An 18049-nucleotide genomic window follows, 5' to 3' on the forward strand; every position below is an offset into this window, starting at 1 on the left:
CTGAGATTAACTAGAAAGAAGCTAAATCACTTTAGCAGTTCCTTAAAGAAAGCATGCAAAAGTGTTGGCTCACAGGAAGGTGTCTTCTAAATTTGGAAGCTCTTGTTAAATATGGCCCGGAATTAAATCCAAACCAGACTCTGCTAACATGAAATTTCCATTAAAAGTAATACTCCCGTAGCCTTACATCAAATTAAATTGTAGGTAAGTGACACTGTTATGTAGTTTGGTTTGCAAATTTAGGTTTGATTAGAAAGAGAGTGGTCGTAAAATTACAGTAACATTTCAGAAACAGATCAAGTATGTATGTATGTATTTATTTATTTATTTATTTATTGTAAAATCTGAGGAAGAACAGGTTGAGACAGCTTCTCTTTCTGGGTGCAAAGCAAAATGACGCTGGAAACAAAAAGTGATACTGTTGTAACGAAGCCATAAGCGCAATATATTCTCTGTTGAAATAATAATCAGCTCCCACACTGAAATGGGAGATCCCAAGTCCACTTCCATCTGGAATGCCCTTTAATTCAGTAGTCAGCAGTTTCAAAGTTGGGGGATACAGTGTAGATTATTCTTGATTTTTAGGAGATCTCAAAAGAAATAAAATTCTGAAATCATCTTCCACTTCAAGATGCATTTCCTTCTAATAATCTAGTTATGCAGCTTTTAGAAATGTAGATTTTTTCCCTAGATGTTCAGTACAAAAGGCATTTACCTTACGTAATTCTAGGTATAAATTCAATAAGGGGCAAGAAGAAGTTATCAAGTTGATAGTTCTTCCTTGAGGACAAAGGTAAACGGGAATAAATCTCATTAAGTACTTTTTCTTCCAGGAAAAGGATGTGACTCCGGATAGTAGGCTGCTGAGGCGAGTAAGAGAAGCTGCGTTCCAGACTGAAAATCTTTCTCCTTTTATGCATATGAAGACTTCCACAACCTTTATGGACTTTTTTCTTGCCCTTGCCATCTGCAATACAGTCCTGGTCTCCACAGCTACTGAGCCAAGACAAAGGGTAATCTAACTTTAAGTATATGAGGAAAACAGATTATGCTTCCATTTAACAAGACAGAGCAGTGTTCAGTGAAACCTGAAATGGTGAAAAATAGTTTGTTTGGGAGTTCTCTTCTAGTTCTTTTACCTTTTGTGTAATATCTGCTGTTTCCCTGCTGTATCCCTTCCTAACATGGCTTTTTATGTTTGATGAATAGCTATGGCTACCCCAGTATCCGCACTTTTTCTTATAGATTTTATATTACATATACTGTAAGAAGTATGCTGAAGATACTGGGTTCTCTCTGATCTCCCAGGCCATTGACAGAACTACAGGGGGCTTGGTTTCATCTCTGCTTCAGAGGTAGAGATACAAATCACCATCAAATTTGGATGCCAACTCACCTATGACTCCTCTACTGAATTCCCCCACCACAGTTAAATAGGAAAAAAAAAAGTTGCTTTTCTAATTAGCATAATCTACATACAGAAAAATATATTGAGGTTTTGAAAAGTATCTTTTAGTTCACATTTATTTGTTTTTTAACCATAGGTTTTCTCCTAGGTCACAGTCCCACCACCAATAAAACCTTCAGGAATCACCCTGGAGAAGATTCATCAGATATTTCAACGGCTAAAATTAGCAAGCCTTAGTCAGTCTTTTTCCTCTTCTCAGTCTAGTTCAGACCTAGGTGCTAGCTTCAGTGCAAAGAGCACCGAGGAGCATCTTGCTGTGTTGGATTGCTGTGACAACGGTGACAACTGCTGCAGTAGAGGCGATGAGCTCCAGGGCAAGGGCAGCACAGATATTGGTAGTGCTTCCTTGGATGAGGTTTTTAAATCTGTGACTAACAGTTCTTTGCCAACAGACTTTTGTTATGAGGCTGAGAGCCCAGATGAGGCAGCGCTTGTCTATGCTGCCCAGGCATATAGTTTTACTTTAGTGTCCCGAACTCCTGAACAGGTGACCGTACGGTTGCCACAAGGCACACTCCTGACTTTTGATATTCTCTACACTTTGGGATTTGACTCAGTAAGGAAAAGGATGTCTGTGGTGGTGAGACACCCTCTAACCAAGGCAATTGTTGTCTACACAAAAGGAGCTGACTCTGTTATAATGGACTTGCTGGAAGACTCTTCCAAAGGTAATTAGCCAATGAGCTTTCTGTTGTGTCTCCTATAAAGAAGCACAAGACGTTTCCAGTACTCTTTTCTGCATGAAATATTATGTCTAAGCATTAGAAGTATAAAAAAAGAATAAGCTTTCTCTAGTGTTATCCCTGCAGATGAGAACTGAGGTATTTATTTAAGCTGAGTAGTGCTTAGAATAAGGAATGGGCTTATTAAAATTCACTGACAGCGCTAACCCATGTGGATTGTGTACTCTGCAGTAATACTGTCATAAGGGCCTGACCATTGTATTTCAGCTTGTCAGAAAGAGTGCTATAACATTAACAAACAAACAAACAAACAAACCCAAGCAATGTTATCTTAAAGAAAACAAGGATTTTTAGCAAGATTTCAGCTTGTGCACAGCCAACACTTTTGAGCTTTTAAAGGAATTGCTATTATACTGGAATCAGTTTTCTCTAATGCCCACTCTTTTTTAATCTTAGGCCATTAGGTCTGAAGTTATCTGTGCTTAAAATATGGAATCTTTTCCTTGTATTTCACAGCTGAAATTAGTGCAGAGAAGAGAATGAAAAGAATAAAAGAAAAAACACAGAAGCATCTGGATTACTATGCCCGTGATGGCCTACGAACTCTGTGCATAGCTAAGAAGGTAGGAGGGCATTAGCCTAATACTGTTTACAGCTTTACTCTGCACATGTCAATAGATTTATTAGAAAAGTGTAATGGTTATAAGTCTTTCTGCTTCAGAGAACAAGCCAGATACAGCTCATCTTCTTGTCCCTCTATTTGATTGCTCTGCAGTCTTTTTTTCCTTTTTTCCTCAGTGTGAGTAGATGATGGATTTTTGGTCAGCCTCAAAAACATTCATTTTCTTTTTCTCTCATGGTAACTCTGGCTGACCCTCTCTACAGTGATTCTAAGCAAGAAATAAAAAGTCCGCAGAGGAGCCAACCTTTTTCTGTTTTGCTTTGCATTCAGCTTTCAAAAATCTTGCCCTCAGCCTGGGTTAGTACATCTTAGCCCGGTACTTTAATACAGAAGTTGTCTATGTGCAACAAATAGGTCATATTCAAGCTCTGGAGAAAATGTAGAGCAACTTTCAGAAACTGTGTGTTCCAGTTCAGAGTCCCAGCTAAGGGCTGTGTGATCAGGAGTTTCTATAGGTCATGTTTTTAAGTCTCAGCTGTAGGCCATTTAGACAAACAGGAAGGCAGGTCTATTTTTCTCATTACTACTAGTTCTTGCAGTCTTCTCTTAGAAAAGTTTGTGTCATTTTAAAGATGACACAGTACAACAGTACTTTACCAGCCTGGATAGCAGTTAAGTCTCTCTGATCCAGAATGTTGGCATTCTTCTCTTATTTAAATTTAAAATGAGCTCTGTTTAAATTGTGTTATGCAGGTCTTGAATGAAGATGACTTTCAAAAATGGGCCAATTTTCGTCGGGAGGCAGAAGCTGCAATTGACAACAGAGATGAGCTGTTAATGGAGACAGCGCAGCATCTGGAGACCAAACTCACCTTGCTGGGTAGCTAAAAATAAGAATCGTCATTGCGTGAAGTATCACTTGCTCTCCTGTGATATTCTTGGCAATCACACAGACAACAGCTTATACTAACTTATGTCAAAAAGTCTTCCTCTGAGGTTTGGAAATCTCAGGGCTAGAGTATACAGTCCAATGACAGTGTCTAAACAAGTTCTTGTGCATTTTGAGCGGCAGTAACTTTGAAAAAGTGTACTGAAATTATCACATGACAGGAGCAAAGAACATGTACATCAGCTGTTACTGTGGCTCAGCTGACACAGTAGATAACGAAGTTCCCATAATTCAATCATGTGTCTGTGTCCTTAGATAAACCTATAAAATACTATAAATTAACTTCAGCTTGAGCACAAATTCCAAGGGAATTTTGGTAATTAAACTGTATTCTAAAAAATGGTAACTTAAACACATAGGCATTTTTGCTAGTGAATTGCTGCTGTTGTTGCATTGTCACGTCTGCCTTCTGCACTTTGTAAAAGGATATTTCGTGTTAAAACTTACACTCATTGGCACTTGTGCATCATCCATCACTGTCGTATCTAACAACGCTATTCTGTTAAATTATGGAGCACTTCAGTGCTTTCTTTTCTATTTTGTTTCCAAACATTTTGTTCTTTTGGACTTTGATTTTCAGAGTTCTCTCAGTCTCACGTTTCTGTGAATACAATCTGTGCCCATACTTCATTATCCTGAATTTCTGTGATTGCAAGCTATTAGCATTATGACTTCTTATAATCTCTGCAGTGATTTAAAAAATTAGAGTAATAACAGTAAATGGCATAAGCAGAACCACATAAGAGGTAATGTAGATCTTGTCAGAATCTGTTACCTTTGCCAACTCTTAAGGCTCTGTGTGCTTTCATACTTTATTTCACAAAAAAAGTGTTCTTTTAGCTTAAATCTATCTTTAATGTATCACAGTTACAGCATCTTCAAACTGACCTCTAGTGGAAGAGATAAGAAGAAAAGTATTAGAACATTCAGATGCTAATTTACCATCAGGACGAGCGTTGGCATCTGCTTCTAAGTTTGTGCATTTTCAAAAAGAAAACTTACTGTACCTTTTCTTCTCCTTTTGACGGGTGAAGCCCCTTACTTGACAATAGGGATAACATTCATTTAAATAGTCAAAGTTCATCTTTTCTGGTTGCTTTGATGGGACTTAATGCAGTATTTTAAAAATGCATATGGTGTAATTCCTCTGCCAGTACACTGTCATTTTGGATTATTAAGAATTGTTCTAGCATTGTCATTTTGAATTATTAAGAATTGTTATGGCGTTGTTCTAGCAACGAGTAAAATGAAGAGCCAGAACTTGATTGCTGACACATTCAGATCTTAATCCAAATGCAGATCTTGTGCCTCTGTGCTTATTTGCTGGACAATACCTTGGCTCAGCTCTTGACAGGTTCAGGATCATGACTGGAAGCCAAGACCTTTTCTTAGAAAAGAAAATAGCAGCATGATTTCCAAATGAAAGAAAACTAGTTCACTAGTTTTTCTGTTTGCCCAGGAGCAACAGGGATTGAAGATCGGCTGCAAGATGGAGTGCCTGACACTATTGCGGCTCTTCGAGAAGCTGGGATAAAAATCTGGGTGTTGACAGGAGACAAACAAGAAACAGCAGTTAACATTGCATATTCCTGTAAACTCCTGAACCAGAGAGACACTGTCTTCACCATTAACACTGAAAATAAGGTGAGTACAGAGAAACGCACAGAATCTGCTGTCTTTCCCTTTCTTTGTGTCTTGCAGCTTGGCGCTGTTTTGCTTTAGGCTGCATTCAAGACAAAACAGCCAACCAAAAACCCACATAGCAGCATTAGGCCATAAACTCTTTAGACCACACGTAACTGTGAATTGAAACACAAGACAGTTATGTAGAGTTTTATTCAATTAAAATACACTGATTTTTCCAAATGAATATATTCTTAAAAAAATTACCTGAATAGTGAGCTTTAGAAAGAAGGTAATATGCAGTTTAAGTGCTTGATTCCTTAATAATATTGATATCTGGCTTTTTACCTTGCAATGCAAATTTCAGTTACAATGATATTTTAACTCTAGGTCATATCTGTAGGAAGACATTTAGAAAGTACTGTATGAGTCAGTCTGGGAAAAGTATGCAGGTGTAGATTTAATTAAATTCAGAACTTTCTAGTCACATGTTCCCTAATAGGATTAGGCTTAATCAGAAATTTATTAGTGAACAGTTTAACCCAGTATCTTTTTGTGCAAGCACCATTTCACCTTCTTGGAAACCTAAATATGGTTCTTGTGGGCCAGGTAAAACCACAGTCACTTTCTTGACATTCCATGTGGCACACATAACTGTTGACGTGCACAGATATTCCCCAAATTTCTATGGACAATAAGAAGGTCAGGCAGTAAGCAAAGCAAATGTACTCCAAAACGGGGATAATCATTTCAAGGGTGCGTCTGTCAGCTCCTGTGACTCACTAAAATACAGTGAACAGTCTGTGGTGCAATCTATGGCTATTCCTGAAACTGTCTGAACGGAAGATAGAAAACAGAGTCCTAACTTTCGAAGAGGGTAAATGCCATTAAGGCTGGTGAAAGTAAAAGTCTTTAGAAAAGCAACCTTGGCTTTTGCAGGTTGTGAAGCAACATAAGTAGGGTACCAGGAAAACCATGCCTTGCTCTTGGAAAGCAGAATGGCCACCACTGTGCACAGCCTAGCATCTCATCCCTCCGGGCATCCTGGTGGGACAGATGGCTTTGTGAGATGGATGTAAGGGAGAGAGAGTTCAGGCGTTATAGTTAAACCAGACCCGTTCACTAAGGAGAGGTCAGCCCTGATCATCACTAAAGCCCAAAAGCAGGGTCCAAAATGCCAGCTGCGATGCCCTTTTTTATGTTCTTGTTCGTGACCTCTTACTTCCCATATAGCCCTGGATGCCCCTGAGATGCCTCAGGCAGCAGCCGCTGCCCTTTTCCCAGTGTGCTGCTCTATCCTTTTTATGCAGCGTACACTTGTGGCCCATACTCAGCAATAACAGGAATTACCATGAGACGAGCCTTTCTGTGGGTGGACAGGAGGCTGAGGAGGGAAGGCAGGGCTTCTTTCTGCAAGTGGGCAAGTCACTGGTCTCGGTTGCCTCAGTTTTTCTCCCCACAAACGGGGGTTACTGATACGAGCTTGCCTTTCTCTATAAAGCTATTGTGAGGATTAATAAATACAGTTAAAATACTGTTTTACTTGTGATAGGCAATTGTATAGAGCAGTTAGATGGCCTACTTTCTAACTGCTTTTGTCTGCAGTTAGTAGCTCTCCAAACAAGAATAAAATCCTATGCAAATGTCTCTCTCTTTTAATGTCACGGAAATAGGGAAACACGCAAAGACGATATGGAATTTGGCATGGAATACATTCCCTGCTTCAACGTGTAATTTCATTTGATACGCATATCTGCTTTAATGGAAGGCAGAATGAATATATTGAGGATGGAAATTAGAAGATGGTTTCTGTCAGAGAAGCGATGCTGCAGGCAGGACCACCCTGGCTCCAGGAAACGCAGGTGTGTGCACTTACCCATAGCACCCTGCATGGCCCTCCATCCAGGCTCAGATGCAAGCTGCGTTCATATGGGTGCTTGTGTAAATACCTGAGGTTCAGTGGGCACTGGAGTTGCTCCATAAGAAGATTGAGTTCCCTCCCTTCCAAAATGAAGCCAAGGACACTGGTTCTGAAAGAGTCTCCCAATGGCAGCAGTGGGGGAAAACAAATAATAGATATGAAGCGTTTAACCCGTTAATTTTGCCAAAGTTAAGCCCTGAACCGGCTTCAGTGGGAAAGGACTCTCTTCACCCCCTGAGCCCAGCAGCTTATTCAAACACTAAAAATTAGATATCTTCCAGGAAGAAGCAACACAAGGAGGTAGTTTGGGGGATTCATCTAAAAAGGCAAGCCAAGGCAAACCAGGAATTTCCACTACAATTTTTGGGTTGTTCACAGAAAGATGATGCTTCTTCAGTATTTTTTAGAGGTTTTAAGTGTGCAGGCTAGATGCAGCTTTTTATTAGATGTCAGAGGCACATTTGATTCCAGAACCTCCCACTTAAGTGTAATTTAAATCTTGCAAACATCCTACACATGTACCTTATGCAACATAAAGTGAAAATAACGTTTTAGAACTGAATCATCACTCAATAAAGCTGACAGAAAAGGTAGAAAAGGGAGTGATTAGCTCCTCAGGTATTCAGCGCCATGCCACAAAAGGAGGACTTTTAGTACTAACAGGCAGCAAAATAACGTTTAGATCATTCTGGGTTTTCTCTGATAGGGGTGTGCCAATTTAGGAGATCTGTATGAGAGAGGTAAAAGTGCTCCCCTTAAATCTGTCTGTATCTGATACTGTCAATTTCCAGTTGTTTGCATCAAAAGGGGGACTTTGGTCCAAAATGAGGCAGTTTTGCTAAGAGGGAAAGATTTAGTTTGTGTTTGAGGCACAGTGCTGGGCAATATGAAGCTTTATTTCTGTCCCTAACTGTGACCTAGAAAAGGCCAAACTGTCAAAGTTACTGGATAATTTTGAAAATCTGAACCTCTTGTTTTTCTACCACAGTTTATTTCCGAGGGAAGCAAATGCTGCAATATCTCATATCATTTGTACCAGAATGACATATTTTAAATCTCCTTTAGAAAAAAAGGGATTTTTTCTTAATTTCTGAACTCTCAGCATTGCAAATACAAATATGTCCTCCTGATGTGAAGATTATTTTCTTTTTTTTTTTTAAATAATTCCTTACTACAGTTAACTAGCTGATAAGATGCGTGGTGTTTTCACTGAAGGATTTGATGATGTCATTGAAATAATCTCCAATCTGATGAATCGGTGCATTTCTCAGTCAGTTTTCCCTAATGTTTATCTGATAGACTTAATACCACTGGCATGATTATACAAACATACACTTTGTAAGGTGCTGTGCTGTAAAGGGAGATGGAGATAACTATTTCTAGAACCGCTTCTGTTTTCTCACAGGAAACTTGTGAATCTCTCTTGAATTTAACCTTGGAAGAGGTGAAGAAGAATTATGAGGTTGAAAAACCATGGAGGAGATTTTTTGGCATTATCCCAACGTCTTTCTCAGCCTCTGAGGCCCCCAGTCCTGAGTTCGGACTGGTGATTGATGGACAGACGCTGAACGTCATCTTCCAGGGGGGCCTGGAGGAGAAGTTCCTGGCGCTGACGAAGCACTGCCGCTCGGTGCTGTGCTGCCGGTCCACCCCTCTTCAGAAGAGTATGGTGGTCAAGCTCGTCCGGAGGCAGCTTAAAGTGATGACCCTGTCCATAGGTACTTCCATTCTGACTCTCACAGGAGAAAGGGGGAAGCAGGTTCCTTATGAGTTACGGAAATGTATGGAATATATTGTATGAGCCATCTCTTGTGCCTCAGAGATATACAGTGGGAAAATAGCATCGAATAGTCTTTCCTGATCAAAAACCATGTGAAAGTCCTTCTTCAGCTTTCACTGAGCAAATCTGGCCCCCTTTTAAACAAGACGAAGGCACTCCAAATTCAGAATCTCCCAGCGGTCCCTTTCATGCACATCAGTACAAACGTATGTACACATTCCCTCCAGAATGCCCTTGCTTTGGGCGTAGAAAGCACTCAATAGTTGTCACTCTTTTGTCTTCTCATAAAGCCCTATTCCTGTCAGATTTTCCCAACTGGTGAAAACAGAGTTATCCCAAGAGTGGTATTAAGGGCTGACTCATTTGCTTTTTACCTCCAAATAATGTGAAACACTTTCAGTTTCCTATTCCACTTTTGATAAGTGATCCTACTAAAATCCTTGCAGAATTGATTTTTATGACTTAAAACTAAAAAATACACCTCTGTGGACCAGAGAGAAAAGGAAGAGTCTGATGTATTTTAAAATTTCTTGCTTTGCCTTAGAGTTCAAAATACAAGCTTTCAGCCTTCCGCTTCATTTATTTTGCTTTACCAGCTAACCTAATTCACAGTCTCCATATTGCAGGCAACAACCATGGCTGTTCTTTCCATGGAAATTTCGTTATGTATTTAATATATTGCTGCAAGTTGAAATGAGCACAATAACTCCTGAAATTGGCTTGTTACATTGTCAACTGCAATCAAATTTATCTTATAATTTGGAGAATTCAGTGAAGTAGGGTGCTGCAAAGCACAATGCTGAGCATATGGAGTTCACCGAGCAGAAACATACAAACCAATGCAGGTGTAGATGGTGTCGGGATGTCCATGCCACCACCCAGCCAGTCCCAATGTCGAGCTTAGCCCTGGTGGATCTAGGTCTCCTGGGAAGGAGAATGTTCCAACCATGATCAGAGCCCAGAGGTCATAATTGCTTGATGCTGAGTATCAGTTGCCCTAATTAAGATGCCTTTGTTTGTCAGCATAGCTAGGGGGGGTTTCTTGTTCTGATATAGGCATTTTGTATTAAGCATCCTCTCTTGCACCTTTTTCGTTCCCTCCTGTGTTCCCATTCTAGGTGATGGTGCAAATGATGTAAGTATGATTCAAGCAGCCGATGTTGGAATTGGAATATCTGGCCAAGAAGGCATGCAGGTATCCCTTCCATTTATTTCCTTTCCTCTTTTGTTACGTGGTCTCTTGCTGCTTAATAAGTTTCATAGCAGCACTGTACTCTTGTCATCTTAAAAATGCAAGTTGGCATCATTCCTGTCGCAAATTAATATGCAGTTTGTAATTATGGGTCCAGCCAAAAAAGAGTGTTTTGAGCCAACAATTAGCATGCATGGACAAACGTGCGTTTGCTCATAAGCCTGGAAAATTAGCAGATGCCTGTCCAGTGTTAGGTTAGCATCTGGTTTCTGAATCATCTCTGCTATAGCATTTCCAGGTTTTGTTGATCCTCTTTCAGTGTTTTCTGCCCCAAATTCTTTCTCACACATCCTCCTCCCTCATTCTAAGATGGAGAGCTCTGCAGAGATGGAAAGTTCCAACTATTTTCTCAAGGTTGGGTTTTTTTCTACCATATTCAACAGTAGGAAATCATTTCAATGTCCATGTTCAAATTTCATCATGTTGGGTGGGAAAAAGATATATTGTAAATTAACTTCTATTCTTTTTACCAAAGGCTGTGATGGCTAGTGACTTTGCAATATCCCGATTCAAGCATCTCAAAAAACTCCTTCTTGTCCATGGACATTGGTGTTATGCTCGCCTGGCAAAGATGGTGATTTACTTTTTCTATAAAAATGTGGTAAGGTTATTAAAATTCTGGAAGTTCTCATCCCAGCAAGGGTCAAGTCCAGGGATGGGGGTTTTTTTGCTTTGTTTTTGGTTTTTGCAGGTTATACTTTTGTTGTGGTTTAACCCCAGCCGGCAACTAAGCACCACGCAGCTGCTCACTCACTCCTCTTCCACCCAGTGGGATAGGGGAGAGAATTGGGGAAAAAAGTAAAACTTGTGGGTTGAGATAAAGACAGTTTAATAGGACAGAAAGGAAGCAAATAAAAATGGTAATAATAACAATAAAATTACAATAATACTAATAAAAGAATTGGAATATACAAAACAAGAGATGCACAGTGCAATTGCTCACCACTCACCGACCAGTGTCCAGTTAGTTTCTGAGCAGTGATCCACCACCCCCCAGCCCTCTCCCCCCAGTTTATATACTGGGCATGACATCCTATGGCATGGAACACCCCTTTGGCCAGTTTGGGTCAGCTCTCCTGGCTGTGTCCCCTCCCAACTCCTTGTGCCCCTCCAGCCTTCTTGCTGGCTGGGCATGAGAAGCTGAAAAATCCTTGACTTAGTCTTAAACACTACTTAGCAACAACTGAAAACATCAGTGTGTTATCAACATTCTTCTCATACTAAATCCAAGACATAACACTATACCAGCTACTAGGAAGAAAATTAACTCTATCCCAGCTGAAACCAGAACAACTCTCTTACTTTTTATGAAGCTGCAGTTCCTGTTTCTTCGCTTTGCAAGTTTATAGTATGCTACCTCCTTCTTAGTAATGTGCTGCATAAAGCATTGAGGAAAATATGGGTTCTAAATATTTTGAAATAGCATGATTCCAGAGGGGAAAAGGACCTAAGGCTAGTAACTTTTAAATGGTAGTTCAAGAAACTTTATTAATAATACCCATGACCTCAAAATAAAATTTGCATAAAGAAGAGCAGATTATTAGTGCTAGAACATAGAAGATGATTCTGTAGTAAGAATTGTTTGCCTGTGAAATCTCTGGATTTTTGCATTTAATTTGATAGGAACCACTCGCAAGTAATGATGCAGTCATATCTGGCATTTTTATTAAAAATTTAATGTATATGCAAATGAGCTGTTCATTGAAGAATAATGTGAAGTGGAAAAACCTGATAGTAGTACAGTTTCTACAAGACTGCAAACAAGTCCATTTGACATGAAATACACTCTTAGCGTGAAAGACTATTTACTTAGAATTCAAAGCATCTGTTGGTTGGGGGGGGTTTTAATAATTTTGAATAAGGATTAATTCTTATCACTGTTAAAATTTGTAGTGGAAATGGAAACTTCTTTTTTCTTGATTGGGCATCCTTTTAGAGTTCAAAGGATATTTATTTGCAATGCGTAATAGCTCTCCAGACTGGGATGCTGCTGTTCTATTATCTCCCCAATACCATTAGGGAGCAGGAGGCCTTTGATTCCACAGGGACAACCAGTTTGTAAAAGGATTTTAAAATCTGGTGCTCAGAGCTGTGAACAGTTTACTTAATTATTCTCTGCTATTTTCTTAAAGAAACCTAATGGCTTTTAAAAAGCCTTATCACAGTGGCTTGGCGTGAATTAGACCTTTAAGATATACTTCTTTACAGAATAAAGTGCAGAGCTCTCTACTGAAGGTACCTTTAACCAAAATAATGTCTTCTTGGGAGACTCTGGTAATAACCAATGTACTATATAAACCTCTTAGGTGAAACTATGAGAGACATAGACCATCTATGCGTTGCAAACTAAAGGGTCCAGATCAGCTGTAATGGTAGGGAACAGCATGGGGAAAGGAAAAGGATGTACAGAAGAGGCCACAGGAAAGGTGCCGCTTCACGACTTCCACAACCCAAAGAGAAATGAAATCGCATCAGCATGAACGGTGTTCTTCTGCACGTGTAGGGAGCCACGGTTCGGCTCGTAACAGTATGTTGTGTTTGTATTTGCTTCCCTACAGAGCTACGTCAACCTGCTCTTCTGGTACCAGTTCTTCTGTGGGTTCTCAGGCAGCACAATGATAGATTACTGGCAGATGATTTTTTTCAATCTTTTCTTCACCTCGATGCCCCCTCTTCTTTTCGGAATCCTGGATAAAGATGTTTCTGCAGAAACACTTCTAGGTTTGCCCGAGTTGTACAAGAAAGGACAAAATTCAGAGGTATGTCTTGACTGCTGAAATAACTGCTTGATAAGCCAAAGGACCACAGGGTTTCGGTTTTGTGAGGAGGGAAGGAAGAGAAGAGTTTAGACTTACTTGGAACCAAATGTCCCATTTATGGTTTCTAGTTTAGTGATGTCCACTAAAAGAAGGTATAATTGTAGCTGTCAGAAGAACTGGTAAGGAACATATGATTGACGTTTCTTCCTGGAAATGAGGCTGGGTGCTTGGTCATAGTTGGAAGATGTAACTGAGAAGATTTATTCTGCCATTAAATATATGAAGCCAGTCTGGCACCAGCATGCTGCATTTTAATAGGTAAAGTGATGTGCTAGTGAATCAGCCCTGTATTTGGTGTTTCTGATCTGAAGAAGAGATGATGGAGCAAATATGTGTGTGTGCGTGTATATATGTACACACCAAAATTTATAGACAATTTTGCAGTGAAGACATGGGGAGAAATAAATAAAACAGGGTGAGAAATGTAACAAATGAGGGTAAAATAGTTTAGCTGATCCCTGATTAAACTCTGCTCACATTTGGTGCTTTGAACAGTCTCAACCTACTGAAGAAGAAAAGCTTGTTAAAAAGATTACAGCAAAAAGTGACAAGAAAACGCAAACCCTTAAATCAATAAACAACCTGACATTTTTTTTCTATTCTCAGGTTCAGAAATATACCTATTAATACATAAAGGATTTTGTCACAGTTTGGTGTCTAGGCTGTTCCAGGCATGAACTGTTTCATTTGTTTACTTCTTTTTCTTTGAATAGTCAGTATTGCTAACCATCAGAAAATATGCATGAAATATGTTATGTTTTCACCTCAGTTTGCCTGTTAGGTTTAGAGAGGTCTGATCTCTGTATGTTTGTGAGGAGCACACATATACAGACGTACATACCTGGTTTTGCATATACATAAAGTACAGTAGCACTTATTCCCAAATTGCCTTAACATTTTTAATAGGAAATTATGAAAATGTTAATGAGCAAAATTTGAAGCAGCCTTAGTTTTAAATCACAAAATTGCAGGGTACTTAGGAATTCTTCTCTCTCCTCCTTTTTCTCCTAATACCTACTTTCATCATCCTGGACTGTGATTTTTAGCACCGATGAACTGGTGGTTCACATCGTGTTTAATGATATTTTGAAAAACCAAGGCAAGGGAGTACAGGATTTGAGGATTCTCTGTAGGACTTTCCATTCCTTTTCTTAGGAGCTCTTGGACCTCACATATATGCAAAATATATGTTCTTTACAACTTTGAAGAGGTCATTGTTGTCGCTTTGGCATTTTGTCTGCGTTAAAACAACAGGAGCCCAGCCTTCTGTCACTCCAACAATGCATCCCACTCCATGGGAGCTGTGGCCCCACAGGTTGCTAGATAAGTTTAAATATGACAAGTAGTCAAATTAAAATGGGACAAAATAGATGTTTCAGTGGAAGGAACCTTAAAAGAAAGGATTTTTGATCAATTCTATAGCTCTAGGAAGAGCTTTGTTTGAAAGAGAATTTGAGGAATGGGGTCCTTTGGAGAGGGATGGGGCATTCATGACTTTCAGCTTTTAAGACCCTTAGTTGACTGGCTAACCTTCCTAAGGTCTGTCTTTAGTTGACACAGAAAAAATGCCAGCTCAGAGATAAGCCTGTGGTCTAAATCAGCTGCTCAGGAGCCATTTACTCATGAAGGGAGACCAGTTAGCTATAATCAGTAGTCTGAATGGAAGAATAACAGGCAGCAATTATGTCTGCAGGACAGACTAGAGATGTGTGTCCAGTCATAATGACTGTTATCTATAAACTCCTGCAGATATACAAGCTGTCAACTTTTATTTTTACAATGTTGGATGCCTTCTACCAAAGCCTCATTTGCTTCTTTGTCCCCTATTTGGTAAGTACCAGGTTCATTAATATTCTCATTCTCCTATCCCCCTTAAAAAACAGAAAAATTTGCTTCCGAATAGTCAGGGCTCATCACAGTCTATCTGCCTGCTTTCTAGACATACAAGGACTCTAACATAGATGTGTTTTCCTTTGGAAACCCCATCAATACCATCTCCCTCCTGACCATTCTCTTGCACCAGGCTCTAGAAATGAAAACATGGGTATGTATTTGACCCGTCCTGTTCCTGTGACTTTTTTTCTTTTATGAACATAGCATACTGTATAGACATGGCATTGTCTTTCAGAGTCATTTACCTGAATTCTGGGTCACAAAAAGTAACAGATGCACTGAGATTTCACAATGTGCCAGAATTGATTATTACCCTCAGGATAATACCTTCATGTGAATAGCGACAGAATTTGCTTCTACTGTGCCTTTGGACAGGACAGTACATAATTTTTACATACTTCAATATATGAGGACGTGTTTCTTAAAGAACTGTATTCACTGTCACTGTTGTTTTGTAAGATAATTTCCAGGTATTTCTCCTACTATACTTTTCAGTAACAGGGACTATTGAATACGTTCTTTCCAATTTGTCTTTGTAACCTCCTGTCTTACACCCAGAGTCAGGGTCTCGCAAGCATCACTGTCATTTTGTGCAATTCTGCTTACAGACCCTGTTCCATTTGGTAACGATGATTGGCAGTGTGGTGTTTTACTTCGTCTTCTCTCTGATCTACAATGCCGCCTGCGTGGTCTGCAACCCTCCCACCAACCCCTACTGGGTTATGGAGAAACAGCTTTCAGACCCCATCTTCTATTTGCTGTGTCTTATTACCCCAGTCATCGCACTCTTGCCAAGGTTTGAATGATGCACTGTTTTCATCTCCATTTTCATTTTGTGGATTTGTAGGCATTTGAGTGAAATAACAATAGTGATGTGTATGGATATGTGATATGTCGGGCAAATGTGTTGCAGAGGGATAAGCAATCAGTGTGGAAGTCAGATGCCTGGGTTCAACTTTCCAGTTCATGAACCATTAATTTATTCAGTTATATAACCCTAGATAAGTCACTATATATCTGCTGCTTTTGCTTTCCCATCAGGAAACCCTTTCTTTCTGGGGTACTTCAAAGTTTACCAGTACAAATCTGCTACACGATTGTTCACTATCATAAACACAATGTTGTTGAGCTGATCAAGACTAGAAAGCAAGCCTTTGAAATATTCCTATATGTTTTGAGACTTACAAATGTATTTTGTTTCTTAAGTACATGACAGTGCATTACTAAGCCAAATTTGAGAACATGTTTCCATATGAAATCATTTTCTGCATCCAGAATTTTAGTTTTACTCTGTGCAACAAATCAGGTATGTTAAAGATAGCTTTAACTGCAGCCGAATAATATTTGGAGAGGGATAATTCTTTTGATAGGTTGCTGAAAAAAAACTAGGTTGAAAAACATAATGATTCTGCTCCCATATATGTATATGGTAACATTACTACTTTTGGTGCTTGATACCTGAATCATTCTTTAAGCAGATATGCTTTGTCTGAGTTGCACCACTTATTTAAAATCCTTATTTGTGTTTGCACAATGAAAGAAATGGGTTGGTTTGACTATCTTGCTAGTCTCCCTCTCATCCTAATTGTCATGAAGTAGTGCAGCACACTGGTATTGCAAGAATCAGGAAAATATTTTTAGTATCTGATTTTGTAAGTGCTTTAAGGCATTAGAATCTGAGGTTTAACTTTGAAAAGAAACCTTTCAAGACTAGATAATATTTTTCTTCAAATTATTATTATTATTTCCCCATTTGAGTTGAGATGCTCTTGTGATTTCATGTTACATTATATAACTTCAGGTCAGGATAAACAACATATAGTTCAGTAAGGTCTCTTGTCTTCTAGGCAGGGCATCCTTTTCCAGTCTGTTTTGCTCCTGTGTGATTTTTGTCTTCCTATCAGCCCTCATTCACACTGTCATTTCTGACCCTGAGCTTTCTACCGAGAGCTACATCAAACACCTGGTTAGAGAACTCATATCTCCATCTTGGGAATTCAGCAAGGTTAAGATTGTTGCTGCCTCAGCAGGATACTGAGCTTTAAGATTTGTATCTTGATATCTTCAAAGTTGGAGAACTGCTGTTCTTTCATGTAGGAACCCCAGATTATTTTCTGCAGAGTCCTCAGTTCACGGAATATCCAGCCCCCAGTTTCTGCTACAGCTTAGCTGTCAGCATATCACAGCAGTGGTGAAACCACCCTTTGTTAAAATGCACTTAATTTTAAGTTTCAGTTGGTCCATCTCACCGTGCTGCCTGCTCCCTGTCTCCTTCAGAAACCAGTTGGAGCCTTGAGATCCTGGTTTCTTTCTAAAAGGCTTTGTTAAAATCCTTGCTCTTCTCGCTTCTTCCTTTTTGCTGCTGCCTTCTGCGCTAGCTGCCACGTCTGAGACGCTGCAGGTGCTCCGGGGGGCTCGTCTGTGCCCTGCCTGCGCGCAGCCTTTCCTGGAGCGCTGTCTGGCAGGGCTTTGCAGCGCATCCTCTGTGCATCTGCATCTCAAAACTGCCTCTGAGCTTTGTTTTGGGACACAGACTGCACAGCATTAGGTACGAAAACCCTTGAGTCTGGGAAGCAGCGAGGGATCGGAATTTCATGGTCATTCATTGGCAAGGGAAGACAGTGAGTCTCTTGGAGGATTTCAACGTACGAACCAGATCTTTTTCTGCAGCTGTGGAAGGCAGACTGCCGTCTGCCAGGAGGCCCTGCAGAGGCCCAAGAGGTACCTGAGTCTCGTACCCTGCAGGGCTGTGGGAAGGGCAGGAGCAAATTAAAGCACTTCACGGGATGGACGACACAGTTCTCCTTCCCTTCTCTCTCCTCCTGTCTGGTCCACCTGCAACTTGCACAGAAGATACAGAGGACAACATGATCCACACCAGATCTACACAGATGGACCTGGGATCTCTGTAGTTGTGCTCTTAGCTGTCCAACTGTAACTAGCAACTGCCCAGTTCCCAGACTTGAGATGCTATGGGATTGACCAGCCTGAGCACAAGCACAGCAAATATGTTTATCCACTCCTACTTGTGCAGATAGG

At 40.0% G+C, this 18049-nt stretch overlaps 1 protein-coding gene across 2 annotated transcripts in view; it reads left to right on the plus strand.

The window, feature by feature from the left end:
- Positions 1-18049, plus strand: part of ATP10B (ATPase phospholipid transporting 10B (putative)) — a 58988-nt gene that overhangs the window by 37653 nt on the left and 3286 nt on the right. For both annotated transcript variants that reach the window (XM_069772350.1, XM_069772349.1), the window contains 12 exons: positions 834-1013; positions 1557-2136; positions 2668-2774; positions 3527-3653; positions 5182-5366; positions 8672-8984; positions 10165-10241; positions 10774-10899; positions 12857-13057; positions 14867-14947; positions 15057-15161; positions 15619-15806. In XM_069772350.1, the coding sequence (XP_069628451.1) occupies positions 834-1013; positions 1557-2136; positions 2668-2774; positions 3527-3653; positions 5182-5366; positions 8672-8984; positions 10165-10241; positions 10774-10899; positions 12857-13057; positions 14867-14947; positions 15057-15161; positions 15619-15806 (2270 nt within the window). The remainder of the gene's footprint in view (positions 1-833; positions 1014-1556; positions 2137-2667; positions 2775-3526; positions 3654-5181; positions 5367-8671; positions 8985-10164; positions 10242-10773; positions 10900-12856; positions 13058-14866; positions 14948-15056; positions 15162-15618; positions 15807-18049) is intronic.

Source organism: Haliaeetus albicilla, chromosome 27 (genome assembly GCF_947461875.1).
Source record: "Haliaeetus albicilla chromosome 27, bHalAlb1.1, whole genome shotgun sequence".
NCBI classification, from domain to species: Eukaryota; Metazoa; Chordata; class Aves; order Accipitriformes; family Accipitridae; genus Haliaeetus; species Haliaeetus albicilla.